The sequence below is a fragment of the Melanotaenia boesemani genome, chromosome 8 (genome assembly GCF_017639745.1).
Source record: "Melanotaenia boesemani isolate fMelBoe1 chromosome 8, fMelBoe1.pri, whole genome shotgun sequence".
In the NCBI taxonomy this organism is placed as follows: domain Eukaryota; kingdom Metazoa; phylum Chordata; class Actinopteri; order Atheriniformes; family Melanotaeniidae; genus Melanotaenia; species Melanotaenia boesemani.
Genome location: NC_055689.1, coordinates 15,419,840 through 15,444,766, shown reverse-complemented (window position 1 = coordinate 15,444,766; position 24,927 = coordinate 15,419,840). Strand labels below are relative to the sequence as shown.

The 24,927-nt window shown below is 41.9% G+C and overlaps 2 protein-coding genes across 3 annotated transcripts; one reads left to right on the top strand and one right to left on the bottom strand.

Moving 5' to 3' along the window:
* Positions 1-454: 454 nt before the first annotated feature.
* On the bottom strand, positions 455-4,286 carry LOC121645266 (midnolin-like). The gene is made up of 7 exons (XM_041993678.1): positions 3,841-4,286; positions 3,655-3,742; positions 3,508-3,567; positions 2,369-2,878; positions 2,167-2,251; positions 1,784-2,017; positions 455-1,649 (listed from the first exon to the last, which is right to left on the bottom strand). Exons 1-7 carry the CDS (start codon positions 4,068-4,070, stop codon positions 1,474-1,476), a joined length of 1,383 nt encoding a protein of 460 aa, XP_041849612.1. The 5' UTR covers positions 4,071-4,286; the 3' UTR covers positions 455-1,473.
* Positions 4,287-10,127: 5,841 nt separating this feature from the next.
* Positions 10,128-24,914, top strand: LOC121644476 (voltage-dependent calcium channel beta subunit-associated regulatory protein). Of its 2 annotated transcripts, XM_041992427.1 has the most exons (11): positions 10,128-10,205; positions 10,458-10,622; positions 15,288-15,359; positions 19,306-19,451; positions 19,617-19,678; positions 19,819-19,981; positions 20,056-20,236; positions 20,337-20,480; positions 21,187-21,385; positions 21,495-21,699; positions 21,783-24,914. In XM_041992427.1, the coding sequence occupies exons 3-11, from the start codon at positions 15,312-15,314 to the stop codon at positions 23,668-23,670; spliced, it is 3,036 nt and encodes a 1,011-aa protein (XP_041848361.1). In that variant the 5' UTR covers positions 10,128-10,205; positions 10,458-10,622; positions 15,288-15,311; the 3' UTR covers positions 23,671-24,914. The 2 variants fall into 2 exon arrangements, with proteins under 2 accessions (XP_041848361.1, XP_041848362.1); XM_041992428.1 differs by lacking the exon at positions 10,458-10,622 and having other exon boundaries at positions 10,139-10,205.
* Positions 24,915-24,927: the final 13 nt, after the last annotated feature.

Genomic DNA, 24,927 nt, shown 5'->3' with positions numbered 1-24,927 from the left:
TGGAATTTGGAAGTTGAAAAAGACAAGAAAAAGGCTAAAATGGATTTCTTTTCTCTTTAACCAAGAGAAAGGTAACAGCTACTCTTGACATTTCCAATAATACTGAATGGAAACTTTTTTTTTTGTAGCAAACAAATATAATAAATTCAACAAAATTTGTTTTCTAGGTCAGTAAATTATTACCTCTACACAGTCATTTTAAAAGTAGTTTTCCAAGTTTTCAAGAATTTGTAAAGTATAGGTTTTATCTGAAGCTTATCAAACAATCAACCTATGAAAAAATGACAAGCTTCTTCCCCAAAATCACTCTTCAGCCAAAATCCACTCACCAACCAAACATCACAATAGTATAATAGCTCAATGCACATATTTCTGATAAGGGACAAGTTTATGAATTATAGCACTGATATTATACATTTACCTTTGTAAGAAAGCTTGTCTGGCAAAATGCATATTATTCTATATTTTTGTTTATTCATTGCATGTTCCCCTCATTGTTTAAAGTTTTTAATAATGCAAAAGCAGATTATTTAAAGGGAATTTTTTCCAAAGAAAACACACTCTTTACATTCAATCACAATCAAGGCGCTTGAATACAACAAGGAAAAACTAAATCTATAAACCTACATAGGATTTTTCTTCAAATACAGACAAATACATTCAGTTTAAATTTGCTTTTCTTTTCTTACATATAAGGTGTAAAGCACCCAGTAACTGATTTGGATATATGACATTCTGGTAAGTCCAAGAAAGGAAACAGTTTTTTCCAGAACATTTCAGCTTATTGGACAGTAACATCAAGTTTACATGACAGTATGTCAGACAAACAACACATGTATATCAAGAATGCACTTACAGTACAACCTGGGGATACCCCCCACTGATGAAGGAAGTAACAGCCCACCTCTCAATAGGAGGGATTGTTCACACCATCACCTATCAGCTACATACAATGCAGTCATTACACCCCTCGCTACGCTGCTTCACCCCAATTCACACCTCACTTCATGTGAATCTCGGGTGAGTAGTGACCCAGAGCACTTAGAGAAACAGAACAGGCAAGTTTTAAGATCAGAATTACCCTTGAACAAAGCAACATCTTTACCAAAAGGAAGCCCAGCTGCCTTTTTCTTGGGCAAAAATCTTGAGATTACACAAACATACAGAAAGTATTTGACCAGACACAGAAATGAATGACACAAGAACACACAGAGCTTTTTTATGACATTGTGCTACAAATAAGAGTCATCGTTCCTTGAGGACAGACTCAGAATCACGTCAGTACTCATATCTTTTCTAAAAAGCTCACAATATGAATAACTTCAGTGGCATCACCCTGTTACTTATCCCTGTGTGCTTTCTAGATATTTTAACATAAAGTCGGAGGTCAGTTTTGATTTCACTGACTGGTCACTTCCTGCTTAGAAAGTCATCAAGGCTGTCACAGTGAGTGGTTATTTTCCATCCAGGTGATTAAGAACAATAGTGGCGTTGCTGGTTTGGACGTGCGCTTTGGTAGAGGTTTGAGCTCCTGCGAGTCCGTCTGCGTAAACGCCTCTGATGCATCAACAGCTGGAGGTGCTCCAGCTTGCAGTGCAGGGTTTTATTTTCCTCTGTAGATGAACGCAGCACCTGACTTTCTTTACCTGCTGCAGGCACAATAAATAACATGTCAAACATGCCACACAAAGATAACACATTTGTTTACTTGCTTGCTTTAGACACTCGAAAATTGTGCAATTGTTTTTTTTTCTGTGTTCTGTGACTAAAATAAAAATTTTACCACTGTGCTCCATCTCCTGGGTTAGGGGTGCTCTGCTTTTTGCTTTGCATTGCTCCTCTGAAGTGACTTGGCTGGTTGGATGATTTGGGGGAGAACAGCAGAGAGGAGGAGGAGAAGTTGGAGCCCCCTGGTGGTGGTACGCAGCTCTAAGGAGGTCTTGGAGGATTTGGAGAATGATGGTGATGCCATGACGAGGATTATTGACACCATCCTGACGGCTAGGGGCCAGTGTCCCTGATGGGAGAAGCAACAGAGGTCTGTTTAGTTAATTCTATTACACTACTGTATGTTAACCTGCATTTAGAGTATCGATTGATTTATCCTAATCAGACTACTACAAAACTGATGTATCGCTGGTGTGTTTGTCATTTCTGCAGACTTACCAGAAAACGTCCCAGAGAAGACACCTGGAGAGTGACTCACAAAGCTTTCTATGACTGCTCCTGGCTGCTTTGCTGTAACATCCCTCTATATGGAAAAAAAACATCACCAAATAAGCAAAATGTCTGTTTTTTTATGTAACAATTTATATATCCATCATTTGAAAAGTATTGTATAATTTCCGGTACATGTAAATAGTACAACCTCTGAGAAGGTTGAGGCGGATGCCGGGCTCGAGGGTCTGGGACTGTAGCCAAAGGGTCTGCCTGAACAGACCGGTGTGTTTGCTTGCAGTGGACTGCTGCAATGTGGTAAACCAGAGGGGGAAGGAGGTTTGTGAGCAGGGCCAAGAAAAGAGGGACTGTGGCAGGTTACAGGTGGGGCACAGCTGGATGAGTGTGAGGAAGATCTGGGTTTCTGGGTGTGACACTGAACAAAGGATGAAGAGTCAGTGGAGAGCTGAGCTGGAGAGAAAATCTGTGAGGTAGCAGGTCCTGTGGAGGTCAATGTGGAGGCAGAGTCTGGCTGGCTCACAGTTCCAGATGTCAGTGGACCAGTTTGAAGCTGACAACTGCTCAGAGCTTTAGAGTCCCTGTCTTGCTGCAGCTCTTTGACATCCTGCTGTGCAGACAGCTGGAGCTGCACATACATCATAGGGGCACCAGTTCCAATGCTGAGGGTCAGAGGTGAGCGTCCCGACAAGAAGTCATTAATCTGTAAGACAGTCAGAAAAGAAACAAGAGCTTTCAGTCATGTTTAATTTAGAGATGCTGCTGGAGGCGGAGCAGGTGTTGTTTGTGAGGGTGGTATAATATTAAAAAGGTAAGTCATGGTGGTATGACTCCAGGACACCCACAGATGTTCTTTTCACACTTCCTGACTGACGGTATGAGAGGGCCCAACTCAATATAATAATGACTAATTGATGTATGTGTGGATTTTTGTATGTGCAGTTTCATGGTATCCATGATATGATGCAACAATATTTGCATGCTAATACATGCTTGTATTAAGAAATCAGAGCTAATTTGTGTGGGAATTTCCTCAACAGTCATTCATCTGACCAAAAGCACTCTGGACCTCCCAATTTTCTGGTAAGAAGGCTTTTTTTCATGAGCTGAAAAAAACATTTTTGAGTAAAATAAGACATTTTAAAAATCCTTTAACTATCTGAACAATGGTCTCGGCTTAGTTTTTATTAACTACCACAAGAATCCAATAACAAATGTGTAAAAATCGAGAGAGAGAGAGAAACACACACACAATCTCGTATAAAATGTACTTGAACATGTTTCCATTCAATCAAGGCATAAAGATAGCAAAACACTTAACAAAAACCTTACTTGGACTTCTGTTAAACTTTCCAACACACCCCTCATCGTCCTCTCTCTGGCAGTGGGGCACTGTGGTAGTAAAAGTGAAACATCAGCAAGTCTGATTTTTTTAGATTTTGCAATATTAGTAAACGAAAGGAGAAGTGGCTTACTTACTGCTAAACCAGATTCAATGACTGGGACCAGGGTTAGTTTGCTCCCATCTGTCACTCCCTGCTCCATCAGTTTCCCTATAACCAGGTGCCTACCATGTGAGATGGAAAGCAATATAATTAATTTTTAAGTCACTCATCACACATCACATACTCTGCTTCATATAAGTTGCAGTAAAGCAAAACTCGCCTGTTTTTATGCAGGAGTACGATTCGGTCTGTTTGCAGTCTGAGTTTTTGGGAGATGCGTGTCTTCAGGCCCTCTGCAGTCTCTCCTCGGGGCACAGTGAGCTCCACCGGGCTGCCGGTTGTCGACGTGATACACAAACGCATCATGGGTTGACTAGTGGAGCCTCCAGCCCCATCTGCAGAAAGAGAATGGGAGAACCTACAAAAACCTTGATGATGCTGTTGCTCCATTCACAGTCTCTGGTTAAAATTAGTCCTATAAGCAGTTTCTGGTCTCTGGCATCGAGTGCGAAATGCCGCTGCAGAGTTTTCTTTTTCAAATTTGCTTCTTTTTTTGTCGACCTCCTCGTAAAGTGTGTTTAAAACTAAGAGAAACGGACGACTCAAGCATTGCTCTGTATGACAGTAGCTCTTTCGGAGTTTAACAGCGGCTCCAAACGTAACACACCCAACCTTGCCAGAGAAAGTCCCGCCCATCTGGATTTACAGCCAATCAGCAAAAGCCACAAGACTGTTGAGCTTAGATTGTCCAACCAGAAGGCTTTCCTCACCGCAAGACTCCACCCCAGTTTGAGCCCATTCATAACTGATGCAATCCACTCAGCACTACATTTGTACAGGATGTCATCATGTCAAAATCCCGTTTTGTTGAAATGAAAAACTGCACTGTCATACCTCAACTGCACGAGGAAAAATCCTTTAGGGTGAACATAACAACAAATACACTCACATGCATGTTTAGATCTGATAAGATCTGACCAGTGGTGATTCTTAGATCCCTCCAAGGAGGTTCTCTTCCATGATATACTTTCAAGTGTTTAAAATAAGGAAAGAAAATTAAATAATTACAGGGTTAGCAACGCTGTCATAAAAAAGTCACATCACCCAGTTAACTGCATTATGAAAAACATGCAAGAGTATCAGGTGTGGGCACCTTTGATATGACGTCAGCTTATTTCATGACACAGCCTTTGGCAAATATTGTGGCCTGTAAACACCTTTTCCACCCAAGAGCTGTTTGGTTTTTGCTGGAGGCTGAATAGTGTTGTTCAAGGCTGTGAGAGCCACTGCAAAACCTCCTTAGAATTTAAAGGTTTGGCCAGAATCATTATCCTGTTGTTGAAGGCTTCTTCAGATGTTTTACATAGATTATAAAATCTGCTATTCACAGATTCATGTGTTAGTCTTTGGGAGGAGATGCTATCAGAATACACCAAATCACGTCTTAGGCTGTTTGGTATTCATGCCATGTCCAGCCTCTGGTCCACATCAGGATTTCAGGCTGCTTCTATCACATGATGCACGGTGGAGGGGAACGGCTTGGAGTAAAATGTGACGTAAGACGATGGTGAGGGCAGAGAAATGCAGCTAATATGTGTACCCTCACAGTGGCTAAATATAGCAGCACCAACAACACCCACGCTTTATAGCCTGCGTCACTCCACTCTCATGTGACTTACCTCATCCCACACCCTTATTCACCTCACCCCTAAAAGCAGACAGGTAGTGTTTTACTCATTGCCTCTCATCAATGGAAACCTCTGCAGTGTGTGAGATACTACTCTAATGTTTGCATGTTTTTAAAAAAAATGCTGACAGACCATGTTCAGTGCAACATAAATATGGTGGATGTCACATAAACATAAAATTATTTCAGTCCCAAATATTTTAATTTTTGTTAAATCTCACTGGAATATGTCCATGTTCCCTCCCCAGTCTTTCCTCTTTGTAGATAGCATAATGAACTGAGTGATCTTTTCATATTTTGATAAAGAGCCTTTACTCCCTGAGCTTTTTGCTGAGATGAGCGAGACGGGAGAGGCTGCTGTTTTGCATTCTTCGACCATCGGCGAGAACAATTCCACAGGATGTCCTGCTCTCCGGAGCATGCAAAGACGCAGCTCTGACGTCAACCACCCAGCAACACACACACAAACACACTGCTCTCATCCTCTCCTTCACATTCCTCCCACCTCCAGGCACCATTTCCCAGATGTTTCAAATCCTGTGGTATGTGGCACCTTAGACATCCTGGAATTTTTTGGATAAAGAATTTGTATGGGAGGAATTCGTCTTGAATATTTCACCTAGAATCTCATTAAATGAGTGACATTGTATGAAAAGATAATATTTAGGTCTTCTTCTCAAATGTGAAAGTTACATTCTAGCTCAGCCATACTATATAAATCAGCATTCAGCTAACTCAGATTAACTCATTCATGACTCCAAGGACTGATCCCATTTTATTAGTAGATTTTAAGATTATGTCCACACACTGATTGCACAAGCTGAAAAGTCCACAAAAAGGACAACATAGAATACCACGTAGATGCACCAAAGATTATACAGCCATGCAAGACAGGAAGCCCTGATGTTGTTTCATTCATTTACTGGATGAACTGATAGGAATAATCTCAGCAGTTGGGTTTTGGTAACTTAATGTAAAAACTTGGTTGTAATATATTTCGTACAATACAGTATGTATATACTGTTTATTTAATATTTAGTGAACGCTTGAAATTGATTTCTATCTGGAAAAATCATGCAATACATAAAAATATTTGCAGTGGTGTGTCTAATGTGTCCAAATCAACACATGGCCTCAGCTAATGATTATTTCCTGTAAATTATGGGGTGGCGCAAGGGGTGCCGGTTCAATCCCAGCCTGGAGAGCTTGTGTTGAGGTGTCCCTGAGCAAGACACCGAACCCCTAATTGCTCCTGATGGGTCGTGGTTGAGCGCCTTGCATGGCAGCTTCAGCCATTAGTGTGTGAATGTGTGTGTGAAAGGTGAATGTGACGTATATGTAAAGTGCTTTGGATAAAAGCGCTATATAAGTAAAGACCATCTACCATTTAAATTATTTTCCTCACGTTGTCTTAAATGTGTTCAGTGTTCTTGAAAAATACCTCAAAATGTCCATTAACAGCTACATTTAAATAGCAATGAGATTTGGAAGAAAAGCAGGCAGTTTTTCTTTATGTTGAGTATTGTGAAGGAATTTTTTTGTTATTGTGTAGGTGATAAGCGGAGCCTCACTTAAAGACTTTAATGACAGTCTCCCACACCAAGGACACCAAGAATTTCTTCTGTCTAATTTTAGGAAAAATTTCCTTCATGCTCAGCATGCCTTCTCTTTCTTAAAGAGTATCTTGCCCTTAGATAGTGATGCGTGGGGAGGAATATGCATCACAGTCATGTGGCTTCAGCAAGTATAAATGAAATCTAAACAAATGTCACAGAAAAGCTTGTTACACACCAACATGTCCACAACAGAAGAGCTTGTCAGTGTCCCAGTCGGCTTAGTCTTAATTTTTTTATTTGGAAACTACACTGAGTACAAAAGTAAATGTTTCAAGAGACATAAAGAAAATTCTGCACTTAAAACATATTTAATCACAGGACTTGGGCACAGGATTTTAAGTCTGAGTTCTGTCTGAGACCACCTTCTTGCTTTTTTTGTTGTTTCATATTAGTTTTAGCTTAGGTTGCAAAACTATTTGATAAGAAAAAGGTCATGGTTTGGATTAAAATGGATCCTTTTAGAGGCAACCTTCCTAAGATAAACAGTCATTTCAAACAATGAAGCATTGCTCCCCTTTCTGTGGTTCTGTGATAACATTCTGTTGCTTCTGTTTTTACAGCTAAACAAACCAAAACTTGATGGTGTCACAAGCATATAAGTAAGAAATTCTAGTGGGATTGGGCTGACATTGCGCTGTGAAACATATTTTACATTTTTTGTTTTAAAATGTAGCCTACATCTATCACAGTATATTCAGCTATTTGAAAATCTGTTTCATTAATAGAATGTACAAAGCAACAAAGAAAGAGACCTGTAAAAGTCTTTAAGTAAAAATAAATTTATTATTACTGTTAATAACAGCACATTGGTACAGGAGTATACGTATCACGTTGAATACATGTCAAAAGTTGTTCCACAATCATAATATAAAAGTATGATATATCAGTATAGTGCATAAATGCAGGGACATAAAACAAATCAAGATATTTATGATTCTGTCATGTGATTGAAACTTCAGCTATTTTTATATAAATGTTGTTTGTCTGAAACATGAAGAAAAGCCAAGATTAAGTCTTTCATCAACACTGTTTTGTGTTGATTTGAACCCACTTATAAAACTTCTCAGAGTATCTTTTCTCATATCAGCATATATTTCCTATTTCCTGCATGAAACTAGCCTATTTTTTAAACCCATGTAATAAGCATCTGTTAATAAAATTTCTACAATCATCAGACTGTTTCCTGAAAATCTTATTTACTCAGAAGAGGTCACTGTGACTTTTAGCACATCCCTGTTGGCAAGCAGAGATGACTGAAAGGGTTCCAGAAACAAACTGCAATGTCATTTACATTTCACGAGGCTATCATACTTTCTGCAGAGAGGACAAAAAGGACAGAAGCGCAATCACATCTTAGTATCCCAGTGCAGTGATTCCCAACCTATTTTCCTTGGGAACCCCCTTCATGCAAATGCTAAAAAGCTTTGGACCCCCTGCCCCACCCTGTGCTGAAACCATGCTTGGTTTTATGCTTTCAAAAGTGAGATTCTCATCATATATGATGTATTCTGGCTGAGTCCTGTCTTTTGATGAAGCCGGTTAAATTAACAACATATAGCTTTACTTTATTTTCCTAAAATGGGGGAAATGTGTGGACATTAATCACAAAGGTTCTGAATGTTCAAAGCCTCATGGACCCCCTGTGGTCTTTGGTGGACCATCTTGGGGGGTCCTTAACCCCAGGTTGGGAACCACTGCTCTAATGAATAGATCAGTTTATGCCATTTAGCTCCTCTGAACTGATTCCCATATACTGCTATGTCTGTTTCTCAGTCTGTCTCAGTGGTGAGTCAGTTTTCCAAGGTTGTATTGTAGGTTAACATTTTTGCTCCAATGCTGAAAATTAATTCTCAGATGTCTGACTGTCCTCCTATCGGTGCAGGCATAAATAAGAATCCCTTTTATGTTGGAACAGCAAAGCTTTACATCACCCAGATTGCACACCTCAATAGTGGAAACTGAAAATGATGTTTCTGGATAAAAGTGTGGATGCAAGAGAATATTTGTGTAGTGGGGAAGAGAAAAAAAAATAGCAAAACAATTATATATATATATATAAGCTGCTATATGATTATATATGCTGCTGCATGCTGGGGCAGCAGGCTGAACATTACAGACACAAACAAATTGAACAAACTGATCCGCAAGCCAGTAACATCGTGGGGATAGAGCTGGACTCTCTGACGGTGATGTAGAAGAGGAGAATGTTGTCCATAATAAAGACAATACTAAACAATACCTCCCACCCGCTTCACAACTTGCTGATCAGGCACAGGAGTCCATTCAGTGAGAGACTGATACCACCTAAATGCTCTACCGCACGACACAGGAAATCATTCCTACCAGTGGCCATCAAACTGTACAACTCCTCCATATAGCAACAACATTCACTGTTACACATTTACACTTTGCACTACATTTACATTTTACTGTTTATCATATTGATAATATTGTACATATTACTCACTGGCAGGATTTATCCTGTGTCTGTTTATATAGATATTGTAACGAATTTGTAATTTATATCATTGTGATTTTTATTTTTATCTTATCCTTTCTTTTTTTGGTATGGAGCGACTGTGCGCACACAGTTTCCTCCAGGATTAATGAAGTATTCTGATTCTGAATCTGATTAGAGCGTTTAGTAACAGTTATTGTGAGTTCAGTGTTAAATTATCTCATCAGTGTGCTCTACACTCACTGTACTTTATTAAAAGAAACAGAACTGCATGTGACATGTTTTCACTGTGGTGGTTTGGTTTAAACTCGTAATAATTTGTAGTAATTTTCTTAAATTAGAGTGAAACATGTTGGGTTTAACTTACCTACATGCAGAACCTTGTCTTCTATTAGTCCAATGCTGCCCCCGTGTGGCGAAGCGGGAGATTACAAAAAAGATTACCGCACCCATCTGTCTATTCATGCATCTTATCTCACCACAAGGATACAGAGGCAGATTAAAATACATCAAACTGAAAACATTTTTCGAAGGGTTACATTAGCCTAAATTAATTTGCTGATACCCACTACAGAGCCAGAGTCCACTCCATTTGCTGCTGCCATTCATGAGTGATTGCTGTGAATGAAGACGGGTTTCTCCTCCATGTCACATCATCCCCACCATCATCGTCATCAACGCTGGTCACGTGGTGCGTTGGGGAGCGGGCGGTGGGTGTGTCTAATGTGGTTTCATTCATAACTAGTCTTTATTTGAAGCCCAATTTAAAGTATGCAGACGGGGCAGGCTGCCCGTGGACCGCTTCAAACTGAGTCTACAACCGGGTGAGTCCTTTTTTTTGTCTCTCTCACTCACCCTGACCAGTTCGCACGGATCTACAAGTATACTCATGGAGTAACGTGGTACTATTTATTTATGTAAGATGCGGGATAGGTGCCAGAGACGACTCCAGATATAATCGCAGCATATGATTTATTAACAAGTGTTTGACGCACAGGGACCGCGGCGGAGCCCCCTCCCGTAAGTTCGACACGCGAAAGCTCCTGTGTGAGCAGTCGTGATTTATTTCCCCGCAGGCTGAGAGCAGACGATGCATAGACATCCTGATCACGGGGTTTCGGAGGAGACGGGAAGATGCTGCTGATGCTGAGGCTGCCGCTATGAGCGCCGCCGGCTGCAGCGGATCGCTGTAACTCTGCACAGAGGGGAGGGAAGCTCCTCCAACACCACCAAAATAGACCGTAAGATAGTCTTACAGCACATCTGGAGCACTTTATCACCCACTTATACATTAGGATGACATTCAGCACCCCCTCCCCTTCTTCTTTAATCTACTGCTGATGGTAGCCTACTTATAAACAATCAGCATCACTGCTCTGGCATCTACTAGAAAGTATGTTTGAGCCGCCACGTCCATCTGTTCGAATGATTTAACCAGAGATGGTGTGGGACTACAACATGCTATTAAACCCCGGAAACTAACACGTGAACGCACTCACACGTTGATTATTTGTCTGCAAATTGCAGTCATTGTTTTGAATTTATTTGCTGACAAAATGACGATGAACCTGAGAAAATGGAGAGGATGTATAGAAACAATAGTAATAACAGAATATTTATAACCTTCTGCTAAATTAATTGAAATAAAATTAAACATGGGCCAGCAGCATGAACTCATTAAGGGGTCAAAACATTTTAGCACATCTTTCCTAATATTGTACATCATGTAAATCACCGGGGTTAATTATGGAAATTTGGAAAACATATACAGACTTTTGAAAGATTTACAATCTGATCGGATAAAGAATAGATAAATTCCAAAATAATTCTGGATTGGTTTGCTGTTAAAGACCTTCTGCTTTGAAGGGTCTCTGCCTCCACCCCAACTGGTCTTGTTGTGATGACAAAGACTAATAAAATGCAAATAAAATGCCACAAGTGTTTTAAAATATTGAACAATAAATTGCATAACACTGCCTTGTTTAATTCCTCTAAAGTACATTGAATCAGTTTCATCTGCTTGTTGAGACTGGAGAACAAATCAAATCAAGTTGGCTGAAATTTTCGAACATCACTGCATCTTTATACAGTCTGTTCTGTTACTGTCATATCTCGAACAATAGAAAAACCCTCAAGACACACGCAAATGTCAGGACAAAATAACCCATCGGCATTGACAGTGTGTAAAGCGTCAATGAAAATAATTCAACAGAACATGAGTTCACATGCATGTACATCGTGTTTTATTTGCCTCTCTATTCAGAGCTGCAGTCACATCATTGTTACGTTGAGCTGCTGGTTTGTCTGACATATTACATAAAATATGACTCTCACAGAGAGGGAATGCGCAGCAGTGTTATCAGCATGTGTGAGGAATACAATCACAGGATGATGTTACACAAGCTGCTCTCTGCTGTCTCATATACGTTACTGCAGAATGGTCATTTTAGACATGAGCTCATAGATGACAGTGTCTTCGGAAAGAAAAAAAAAAAAACCCTTTGGATACAGTTTAATCTACAGCAGTGGGTCCAGAGAAGAGTTGGTCTCCAGATTTTTGGATGTGAAAGGGGCTTTACACCAAACTGGTGAAAGAAGAACAGCAAATCATTCGTTGGGGGAATGGTATTGGTTGTAAAACAGTTTTATAATCTTCTCTGTAACTCCAGAATGTAAAGCCTCTGATATATCATCAGATCTAAAGTGGCAATTTAAAACCCTGAATCACAGACTTGAAATTTGAGGGGCGTATATTTTGATTTATTTATTTAATTTTTAAAAAAATTTAAAAAAAAATTTTTTCTCCTCCCTGAGCCGCCACCTTATCAGGGTGGAGGAGTTTGTGCGTCCTGACGATCCTAGCGGCTATGTTGTCAGGGGCTCATGCCCCTGGTAGGGTCACCCATGGCAAACAGGTGTCTAGGGGAGGGACCAGACACTTTCCCTCTGGTCCCCCTCCAAGGACTCCAAGTCCTTGGAGGGGGTGTTGGAGAGCACTCCTTCCGGGGACTCCCTCGTTCTGCTGGGGGACTTCAATGCTCACGTGGGCAATGACAGCAAGACCTGGAGGGGCGTGACTGGGAGGAACGGTCCCCCTAATCTAAATCCAAGTGGTGTTTTGTTGTTGGACTTCTGTGCTCGTCATGGACTGTCCATAACAAACACCTTGTTCAGACATAAGAGTGTCCACATGGGCACTTGGTACCAGGACACTCTAGGCCGCAGTTCGATGATCGACTTTGTAGTTGTGTCGTCGGACTTTCGGCCGCATGTTCTGGACACTCGGGTGAAGAGAGGGACAGAGCTGTCAACTGATCACCACTTGGTGGTGAGTTAGCTCAGATGGTGGAGGAGGATGCCGGTCAGGCCTGGCAGGCCCAAAAGTGTTGTGAGGGTCTGCTGGGAACGTCTGGCAGAGTCTCCCATCTCCGGCAGAGCTTCAACCATGTCCCAGGTGACATTGAGTCCGAGTGGGCTGTGTTCCGTGCCTCTATTGTTGAGGGGGCCAGCCACAGCTGTGGCCGTAAGGTTGTCGGTGCCTGTCGTGGCGGTAACCCCCGAACTTGTTGGTGGACACCGGCAGTAAGGGATGCCGTCAAGCTGAAGAAGGAGTCCTATCAGGCCTTTTTGGCCTGTGGGACTCCAGAGGCAGCTGATGGGTATCGGTGGGCTAAGCAGAGCTCAGCTTCGATGGTCGCTAAGGCAAAAACTGGGGCATGGGAGGAGTCCACCATCCTGCGGCTCAGGAGGGGAAAGCAGTGCTTTGTCAACACTGTGTACAGTGAGAATGGGGGGCTGCTGACCTCGACTCGGGACTTTGTGAGGCGGTGGAAGGAAAACTTCGAAGACCTTCTCAATCCCACCAACACGTCTTCTGATGAAGAAGCAGAGTCTGGGGTAGCTGGTGCTGGCTCTCCTATCTCTGGGGCTGAGGTCGCTGAGGTGGTTAAAAAGCTCCTCGGTGGCAAGGCCCCGGGGGTGGATGAGGTCCGCCCAGAGTTCCTTAAGGCTCTGGATGCTGTAGGGCTGTCTTGTCTGACATGGCCCTGCAGCATCGTGTGGACATCAGGGACAGTTCCCCTGGACTGGCAGACTGGGATGGTGGTCCCCCTCTTCAAAAAGGGGGATCGGAGGGTGTGCTCCAACTACAGGGGGATCACACTCCTCAGCCTCCCCGGTAAGGTCTATTTAGGGGAGCTTGAGAGGAGGGTCTGTTGGATAGTCGAACCTCGGATTGAGGAGGAGCAGTGTGGTTTTCGTCCCTGTCGTGGAACAGTGGACCAGCTCTACACCCTCTTCAGGGTCTTTGAGGGGGCATGAGAGTTTTCCCAACCAATCTACATGTGCTTTGTGGACTTGGAGAAGGCATTCGACCGTGTTCCCCGGGGACTCCTGTGGGGGGTACTCCGGGAGTATGGAGTGCCGGACTCAACCGGTGTCAGAGCTTGGTCCGCATTGCAGGCAGTAAATCAGAATCGTTTTCAGTGCGGGTTGGACTCCGCCAAGGCTGCCCTTTGTCACTGATTCTGTTCATAACCTTTAAGGACAGAATTTCTAGGTGCAACCAAGGTGTTGAGAGGATCTGGTTCGGTGGCCTCAGGATTGGGTCTCTGCTCTTTGCGGATGATGTGGTTCTGTTGGCTGCATCGGGCCGTTGTCTTCAGCTCTCACTGGAGCGATTTGCAGCCGAGTGTGAAGCGGCTGGGATGAGAATCAGCATCTCCAAGTCTGAGACCATGGTCCTCAGCCGGAAAAGGGTGGAGTGCTCTCTCCGGGTCTGCAATAGGGTCCTGCCCCAAGTGGAGGAGTTCACGTATCTCGGGGTCTTGTTCACAAGTGAAGGAAGGATGGAGCGGGAGATCGACAATGGAAATGGATAGAAATGGATGGATATTTAATTTTTAATACACACAAAGAGTCTTGACTCATCATGTACAAGGGTAAAAGTCTGGATGTTTTTGCTTTTGCAGCATCAAACACTGAAACAAGGATTTTAGATATTTTAATCTCTCAAAGTCATATTTTCCTGTTTCTTTCTTTGAAAAAAGAGTTATTTCTTTACAGTTATGCAACATCACTGCATCTCAGGCTGAAACCCAGAAACATAAGATTTTAGAGTCTGTGCCAGACAAACCAGCAGCAGTGATGATAGACTGTTCACCTGAACTACATGTGGTTTTATTAAAACTTGGCATCTTTGAGGAAATAATACCATAGTCAAATAAAGCAGGACCACCTTTTATTTGATCTGACAAAGTTTGACCACAAAATAGTCTTCCAGTGGGAACAGCCCACCTATGAAAGAGCAGGGATGATACAAGACGGCATTAAAGAAGCCATATTATACCCTTTTGCTTTCCACAAATGTATTATTTAACCTTCTTTTGTGCACGTAAATGACCTGATAAAATCCCCTAATCATCACCAAAGGGATTGATTTTCTCCAACAAAAGGTGATGCAGTAATGCAGTTTTGTAAGGATGACACTCAGCGCGGTTCTTGTTGACCCAAATTAATGTTACAAACCTGTAAATCAGCAATGTGGTTAAACAGTGTTCTGGAGATGCACTATTTTCACTTGTGGATTATTGAACATTTGATTTGATAATTAACACTGTCAGCACCAGATGGAAAAAAAACACATTACAGTACCTCTTTTTATCATAATGCAGGAACATGCAGACCATCACAGTTCATGGTATGTTAATGTTGCTCTACAGAGGAATGAGCTAAATCAGGCCTCATCATACAAAACTAATTCAATAGTGACTTTGAGGTCTTTTCATCGAATTTGTTGAGATTAACCCTATTCCCCAAATCATCTGAACTTTTAAGTTTCTGTATCAGAAAACAGGAGTTATATTTGTGCCCAGCCATCTGACCACACTTTTTTTCATCTCATGCAGGGCTCACTCACTCTGACCTGGACAATGAGCAATGATCTGCCTGTTTTGACAAGTTTGACTGAGAACTCCACTGTGAGTACTGCTGCATATGAACCCCTCCTTCTCTGTCAACACCATCAACACATGCTGTCCACACCTTCAGCTAGTGTCTGTACTCTGCTGGATTTAGACTAAAATAGAAACTACAAGGAAAGACATGTTGAGATAACACAATATTCCAGTGATAAGCATCATATTGCAGGTGGAGAAGTGGTGTACAGCCTCATCTGTAGCCAAAGAGGAGTTGATTCAAAAAGGACTGAACATTTGTGTGCATGTATCCTCTCCGCAGGAAGAGTTACGATTATCAGCCAGTTAAATTAGTCAGAGCTGACTGCGATTTGTCTCTGCAGCGTGTTAGAAACATGGCCTGAAGACTGCAGCTGATTGATAGTGCTGTTTTTCTTGTTTGGCTGAGCATGTAAAAACAGCAGATTTCATTAAATAACAAATGGTCTGATGCTCATACACATGTAACCGTGGGTGTGTCAGACACACAGCTTCCAACACAGCCAACTTTGAGTCTACAGCATTTATGTGAGAAAAGGGGTTCAGTTTCACACGTGGCCTGAAGCAGTTTTTAGGCTGACTTAAAACATATATTTTCCTCTATATGAAGACACTGATTGTCAGATTTGTCTGCTTTTATGAACTGGGGATGACAGCCTCCTCTGATCCGCGGTAAATTCTCTCCTTCATGTGGTGACTTTCTGCTGACACAGACTGATAAGCAATACAATGAGAGTCATCTTAAAATCTGTTGTTTTTGCTTTCTCTCCATTGGATAATGAGGTTACGCAGTTAGAGAGGCTTTGTTGTAGTTCCTTTTTTTATGTTTGTTTTTTAGTTTTCTTGGAGTAAATAAGGTATATTTGGAGACTGCAATTCTTGTCAGACAGAAATCTAAACTAAGCACTAGCATATTTTTAGTTTTTGCTGAGGTGACCACACTGCAGCTCTTATTAAAGTCATTATCTAATAGTTAGTCTGATCACCAGGAAGAGCTTCTGCACTGTTTTGGTCCCTCTAGAGGTTTTGTGATGATGGACTTTTCCATTTGTATACATTACACAACACCATATGTTTTAATTGATAAATATTACATTTGTGGTGGTGTAAAGAGCCCAATTATTTTTCCACTCTCATCTAAAACTGACATTGGTAAAAGTGCCAAGAAAGTCTCATGTGGGGATTGCTCATGTGTGTCGGCATCCTCCTCCTCCTCTGATTTCCATTTTTAGCCCGCGTAGGCCTCATTTCCCTCTCATTGAGAAGAGCTGGGAAATTGAATTAAGGGTCTTAGTGACGTTTCGATTAGCATCCCCAGCCTCGCTCAGCCCAGACCGAGAGTATTAATCACAGAGCAGCAGTTGTGCTGTCTATGCAAGTGAGTGAGCAGACACGATGTATATGAGCATATATCTGGATAAGAATCACTGTGACTTAAGAGTGTGTTTCAGCATTAATTCCACTCATTAAATAAAGTATTACGGCACTCAGCTGTTAGCGTAATGCCACAAAGAAACTCCTCACTGTTGCAAAAAAGTAATCAATTATCATCCCAGCAGAATGAAATGCAGCAATAGCAGCAACACCACATGACAACACAGATATATGTATGTCTCTGCCTGATTAAAGGAATGAATCATGACCAGCGATACCATGTGAAAACATGCAGTGGAAAAAAAAACAAAAAAACAAAACAAAAAAAAAAAAAAACAAAACCAAAAAACAAAAGAAAAACAGTAAAAGTGTGCAAAAAGAGCCAGAGTTAGACTGATGAGGCTGATGCTTGTAGTGATATTATTTATATTTAAATAAAAAGCTCCCATTTTTTTTTAATTTTATCACCAGCAAGCAAAGTCAGCCATCGATATCCATGTTTTATGTGCTTTTTCTGCTCTTACCATCTTTTTATTCACGACACATCAATGCTATTTTTTTGGGGATTACCGCTGGTTGTTCCTTATAATGAGGAGGCTTATTTGAGTGCTTAATGTCCCTCTTTTCTCAAAAATATTTAGAGAAAACGAAAGGAGGCCAGAAAAATGAAAAAGAAAACCAGGGCACCACCCCATCCCATGCACAGCTGGTAACAGGATTACAATGTGTAATTTAGTAAACACTTGTCCCTGATGGAAATAAATGTAACTCCAGCACTGTGCAGATGGACTGGGAGTCCAGTGACTCCAGCGTTTAAATAAAGAGGACCTAAACCAACACAGGTGACAATAGTTTTGTCCAGAAGTTTTTAACAAATAATTAAGTGATATACAAATTGTTTAATACAGTAAGAAAAAAGAACATAACATATAAAAGCTGAAGTTGAGAAACTGTTTTTGGAAAATGTTTAAAAAAATGCAAGCCTACCTTGAACTTGCCAACAATCATTTTATGAAGTAATGAAACAGTCTTGACATTAAACTGACCTGTCTTCAGTCCAGAAGTGTCACACTAAAAACATTTCTTGCATCTTTTTTTTTTTTAAAAAAAAAAAAAAAAAAAAAAAGCTGAAACCTGCCATCACCCAAGGAGGAACACTCACTCATATTTTTCCAGTGTTGTTCAAGTAATGCATCACTTTGGCAAACATGCTCTTTAAAAATAACCCCCAGTCTCAGATTCAAAAGGAAAATGCATTAAATTTTGAGCTAATTTTAGTGTCAGGGTTGCATTTGATTAAAGATGCAGCTTATTAAAATATGAGGAACATGATATTAAAACCTCTTGATCAAAAGTAGAGTAAAAACTGGTCTAATTATAAATAACATTAGTTTAATTTTATTTGCAAAGCACATTAAATGTTTTATTTATAAATACAGACTTTCATCGTTACACACTAGTCTGGAAAAGTACTTAACTTTATTACATCTCCATAAGATTAAAGGAATTTAATAAAATGCCATTTATTTACGAGATAGTGCTCAGCAAAACTGATGCAAAATTTAGCAGCAGTTTGAAATAATTGGGACACTGCAAAATGTAAATTAAAAAGAGATTTAGTTTGCAGATCTCACACACCCATAAGTTGATCACTGTATTACTTAAATTGTAAGAGGCCAACAAAAGGCTGGAAAAGTAATGGCCCTTTTCCACTACAACCCACTCAGCTCAAATGAACTCAATTAGGTTTTTAGGATTTCCATTTGGTGGTAGCACCTGGTATTTTCATTTGCACCCAGTTGGCTGGAGCCCCAACAGACTGCAGGCCACTGATTGGCCAAGAAAGGGCATCACTGGATGAGTCATGAGAGCAACTTCTTCACAAGAGGCAATTTTTTAAAAACCTGGCAACAGTGACCATGCAATTTAATAGTTTCTGTGATTGTCAACAACGTACATGACTAGACACAAGTAGATAACCAGCAGGTATACTTTTGCATTGTTGTGTCATGTTTGTACATACAAATGACGTTACAAGACTTTCAGGCCACTTTACTCTAGTACCACTATTGAAAAGGCTGCTGCTTTTTAAAGATGTGATGTTCATGAATGAATTGATTCTTCTGAACGGCTCTTTTAAATGAACGATAGGAACCGAGTCACAGCTGTGAGCCGTTCATTTGTGAGCCATTCTTTTTATATACAAATTTTCCACACTGCCTTCATCACATTTGTGACATCATAGAAGTCTGATGTCCAACACACTCCATTCATGTCAAGCTTCTATGAGCAGAGTATTGTTTGAAAACAAATACTGTGAGTTCTTTCCAAAACATTTACTAGAATTTGCACTGACTGCTCAGGTTTATCCTTTTTAAATCTATATTTTCCGCTATATCTTTTAATCTTGTACAGTAGATTTTAAATAGGTACATATTTTGATTGTTTGTCATTCTTGTATATTGTGAAATTTTTTAAGATATTGTAAGAACGAGCCAGTCTTTTGAGTGGCTCTTTGAAAGGAACGGCTCCTCAAGATCCGTCTCCCTTCCAAGAGCCATAAATACCATCTCTACTGCTTTTTTCATGCCATCAGGATGTGCCTGTGTCAGCGGGCCAGGTGGAGAATTATGTGCTGCTGTTGGTGCTGCTGAGTGTTTTTGCCGGGGGGACGCTGGTTCTGCTCTCCCTGCTGCTCCTCTTCTGTCACCGCTGCTGCTTGGGCGGACGACGCTACTCCAGGTTGGTTGCTGGTCCAAGCTCGCACGAAAAGGCATGGGGATTACAGGGGCCAGTGGGATTAAGACTGCAAACAGTGCAGAATATGAAATAGAAAGCTGCAGTGTGACAAAGAACTTCGGCTCCTGTGAAATAACGCAAAGAGTGAACATCATTTCTTATTTTCAGAGCGAGCGATGACCCTGAGAAGACAAACACCACTTATGCTGAGGATTCTCAGCCCACACAAGGTCAGAACTATTCAATTTAAAATATATATATATATATATATATATATATATATATGTATATATATATATTTTAGTCTGGTTTTGTCATGAGTCCCATCATCCCCCTCTGGTGGTGTGTCCTTGTCAATTCTGTCACTCAGAAATTACAATTCGCCTGGATGAATCAGATGCCCTCTCAGCATCGAGCTTTCATGATGGAGAGTCGGAGAGATTTGTTTCCACGGGGTCCACCGGCCGAAGAGTCTCCTTCAATGAATCTGCACTTTACGAACAGGAGAAAACGACTCAGGACAAAGCACGCAGGTATAGCTCAACCGAAGTCAGATGAAGTTTGAGATTATCTTTTGATTAAGACGTTTGATGGTCTTCTTGCTCAGGTACACGCTGACTGAAGGAGACTTCCACCACCTGAAAAAGGCCCGACTTACCCACCTTCATTTGCCTCCAGCCCCATGTGACCTGAAAATACTCACCATCATGGAGTGCGACTCAACAGAGAGCAGCACCATCAATATCAATGAGACTGCAATGTCCAAACTACCCCTCACCATCTACCAGGTCACTGAACAACATGAAATTATAGCATTTATAGCCACTATAGCTGTCTGGGTTCATGATGAGACATGAACAACAAATCTGGCTCCATTTTTATCTCCAGCCTCCTGATAGAAGAATCCCTGACTGGATGGGACAGAGTCTGAGTGGAGGACTTCCAGGAGACCCACATCACTCCATCGTTCTGGACCAGGAATGCAGGCGGTCCTCATTAGCCATGAAAACACAGCACACTCGATCCCAGACAGTGAGTTTGGCTTTCCTCTTTGTATTACTACCTTGGCGTTGTGTTAACACACATGTGAATGCTCCAGACATAGGTGCTCACATTTACGAATCATCAACTGATCAAATACATTTGATTAGCAGCATATTGATGCTATTTTCCCTCTTAATTTAAGCAGGTGACATGTATTTTTTCCATATATTATTTCTTTATTTGGACTTAGTTTCTAACCGCAGAATTGAAGAGGTTGCATTTTGTCTTTCACGTGACTACATTTTGGCAAGTGAAAGTGTTGCTCTGCTTTCTGCATGTTTTAGCTCTTTTTTTGCTCATTTTGTTGCGTCTTTATCTACTGTCGTGTTTTGCTTCTCATTGTCACCTCATATTCCTGCATGAACTAAGAGTATTGTAATTATAAGGTGAATACATTTTCTTAACATATATATTTTACAGTGAAATGTAAATTTTATGTAATCTGCATACATATTTTTTTTTTTTTTTTTGTTCAGATTCATCCACTTATATGTAACCAGAGAAAAGCTGCAGCTACAGACTAAAGCTACTGATGCACAGTAACATCAGTCATAGCTGCTGAGTGACAAAATGACAAACTGCTGTCCCCCCGAGGGTTTTTCCTTTGCCCATCACAATTCATCTCACCGTGTCTCCTTCCTTAATGTGTCATCACCTCCTTCCGCCCTTTCTCTCGCTTCATCTCTTCTGTCAGATGGAGGCTCTCGGGAACAGGGGGGAGGCCGAGAGTGAATGGGGACAGAGAGGAGAGCCCACACAACCTCCAAGTCAGACTTCAGTTCTACATTTCTTCTCTAAACTGCGGCGGCATGCCAGTCTGGAGGGGGCTGGGCCTTACTTTAAAAGGTGGAAGTTTGACACCAGTCACCGGGCTGCCAGTCTGGATGCCAAAGGTTTGTATACTGTATCTATGACTAATATCTGACATTTGACAAATGGCTAGTTTTGTATGGAAAAAGCAGTCCCCTGTGAAATACAAATCTGTGTGTGACATTCCACTAGGGTCCCCAAAGAGGAGGCCCTTTCAGAGACAGAGAGCAGCAAGTGAAAACACAGATCACACTGAAGATGAATCCTCTCCTCTCCCGGAAGATGCCTTTGAATCTTTCCCACATACGCCCATCCAGACCAGTGGCCTCCAGTCCCTCTCTGCAGAGTCTCTCTCTCATCCTGCAGCTGCATCCACAACTTCAGTCTTCCTCAGGAGGTACATCCCTGCCCATAACACCCTGATTTTCACCATGTCATTTACTGAATCACTGACAAACTGAGTGCTCCTTATGTCTGCAGGCTTAAACTGGAGGCTATGGTGGAGGTAGGTGGTAGCATCAGCTCCAGGAGAGATGAACTCCGTTTGCCATCAGATCCTGCTCAAAGGCGAGAGGAGGCCACATTCAATGGACCCAGAGTGGAAGAAGAGACTATGTTTAGAGCCGTTATAAGAACAGAAGCAGCAGGAGATGAGCTTGAGTCTGCAGAAGATGATGACTTGTTTGGGGCAGAACAAGAAGCTGCCATGCAGGAAAGATTTGACGACATGTTAATGAAAACTGACACCAACACAGGCGGCAGCACAGTCGATGTGAGGAAAAAGAATGAGACAGAGGTGGATGATGGAGATGAAGTAGTTTTAGGAGCTGAAGCCAGACAAAGGACTGACTCAGGCTCATCTCTTTCATTCATGATTCGCCAGGAGAGCTCAGAGGCCCCTCCCTCCCTGTACAGAGACATTTGGAGCTTGCGAGCCTCTCTGGAGCAGTATGCCTCCTCAGACCAGAGCAGCACAGATCACGAGTCCATCCGCAGTGATGCAGACAGCATCTCATCCATTGGTGGTGCAGGAGCTCGTTCTGGTCTTGACAGCTGCCTGTCCCAAGATCTGGATGATGAGCCTGAAGGAGAAGGGGAAGGAGAGGGATTGGAGGGGGGAACTAGAGGGGCATCAGGTGTGGACAGCGAGATGGGAAGTGGAGCTGGAGGAGAGGGTGAGGGAGGAAACAGGAAGCTTCTTCAAATGGACAGTGGCTATGCCTCTATTGAAGCACCATCCAAGGCCCCTGAAGAGATGCGGCTGTTTGGGACTCCAGGAGCTCCTCGGGGTAAGACAGCATCTGAGAGAAGACTGTTTTTCACCAACGCAGGAAGAAAAGGATCAGTGTGTGAAAGCACTGAGGCCAGGCTGTTTCAGGAGGAGCTGGAGGACCAGATGGTAGATGGCACAGGGGACAAAACAAAGCAGAAATCTCAGATTAGTGGTCTATCTTACACCCTTCAAGAACCACATCAACTCATGAAATCCCTTCATCCTCAGAAAACTCCAGAATCCCACACTCAATTATTGTCTCCAGTACTAAAGCCAGTCAGTCAGCCATCCAGTCCTCACCGACCTCGTCTCCGCCGCCGTGACTACAGCATTGATGAAAAGACAGATGCTCTTTTTAATGAGTTCCTTCGTCATGACCCACGCTTTGACCAGCAGGACTCTCCGTTACGCTCCAGGCACAGATCCAGAGTTCACCTTCGAAAACAGTGGCAAAGACATAAGCAATACAGTGACCCAGGCTCAGTCTCTGGCGGAAGGTACTCGCCATCTTTGGAGAGGCAGAGGTTTGTTCCGCTGAGAAGGGGTGACAGTGCCGGTTACCCTCTGGACACAAGATATCACAGCACCCTGTCACGCATAGCGAGTGCTGCAGATGAAGAAGCTAGCGAAGTTGCGGCTTCTGAAGAGGCAGCCAAGGAGAGAGCAGAGAGCAAAGATCAAAAAAGTGAGGGAGCTGCAGAGAACGCTGCTGAGAGTGCAGCAAACAAAACATGTGAAGTAACCACCACAACAAAAAGCAGCTCTAGCTGTGAAGAGTCCACTGCTGAGGCTGATGGTCACCAAGTCTCTCCAAACAAGGACACAGAAAGCACAACTATTCAGTCTGTGAGCGCTGTGACTGCACACATGAGCCACATGGATCCAAGAGTGGACAACAGGAACAACAACAGTAGCCAAGCTATCCTATCAGAGGTTTCCCTGCAGGCAGAAAGCAGTGTGACAGATAAGCTGGTGGTGTCAGTGGAAGAGAGGCTTTACGGAGGCCTGCGGAGTGCAGAGAAACCTGGACAGGCAGGATCAGAGTGTGAGCTTACCGTGTCTCACACAGCCTCACCTGGATTCAGTCCAATATAACTTATTAGCTATGCCATTTCCTTCATCGCTTTCTTTCAGATCCGGTGCATCTGATCAGCTACACATCTGGACTCAAAAGGTCCACAGCAATTCAGACATCAGGTGTTAAATACGGTCAGACGTCTTCTACTGGCCAGAAGTACCTTCTTGATGGCCGGTCTAGTCCAGCATTCATTCAAACCTTAACTGCCACGGTGATGCCATGTGACGTGATGTCCCCTTCTATTGGTACTCATTCTTAAAAAAAATCAATTGCACTTATCTCATAGCTTTGGAGATGTACACGATCATTAAGACAAAAGATATTTTCAGACTTAACTGAGTTTTTAAGCATGCTACTGAAGGTAAAAAAAAATATGTATTTAAGTACTGTACAGGTTTAACTTCAGACAAAAAAGCACTTTCAAGGGAAGAATGACAATGAAGGTGTCACCAATTTCTCTCATTTCTTAAACCCTATCCTCCTCAAGTGTCCTTGTCTTGCTCATCATGAGAGTAAATGTGTGAGAGCCGTTTTGTATTTGGCAATATGAACAAGGCTTCAGTGTTTAACACTTTCTTCATAAACACTGTGTCATCGGCTGTGTAGATAACACTCCATGTGTTAAAGTACACTACCCGTCATAGGTTTGGGAACACTTTTCCAGCAAATCCAATGGGAAAACTTATGACCAGTAGTGTACAATGAGATGGTAAATACAAGAGACGGTCAAAACAGTGGTGGAAATGCAGGCATTAACCATCTTTACAAAAACATTTCATACATTTTTATTAGTCATTAGTTCCTGTTGCACATCATAACTAAGGAGGTAGTATCCAGGAGCTTCCGTGGAGTGCCGCCCACACTGAGCTGAGGGAAGACTGACAGATGATGGTTAAAGTGACTGACACGGGATCCTCTCAGGCGTTTACACAGTTGGCCCAGTGACAAAGAGTTGATGTTGTGAATCGGAGGATGAAAATTATAAGAGATGACAGTCTGCTTGCAGCAGAAACAGATAAAACTGTGTATCACCCCCCCCCCCAAAAAAAACACAAACAAAAACCAATGCTGAACTTGTACTGATGAGATGTTTAGCCAAAACTTTTCTATCTAGAGTTTCATTTGCTGCAGAGTCTCATGCTGGAGGAAATGCAACATGTTTAAGTTCTGCAGATTTCATCTTAATGACATGAATGCACACTTGAGCATCAATTTATTTTTATTTTTTCCTTAATTTGAAAAAGTTATGGACATCGGGGTGAGAACTTCAGTAG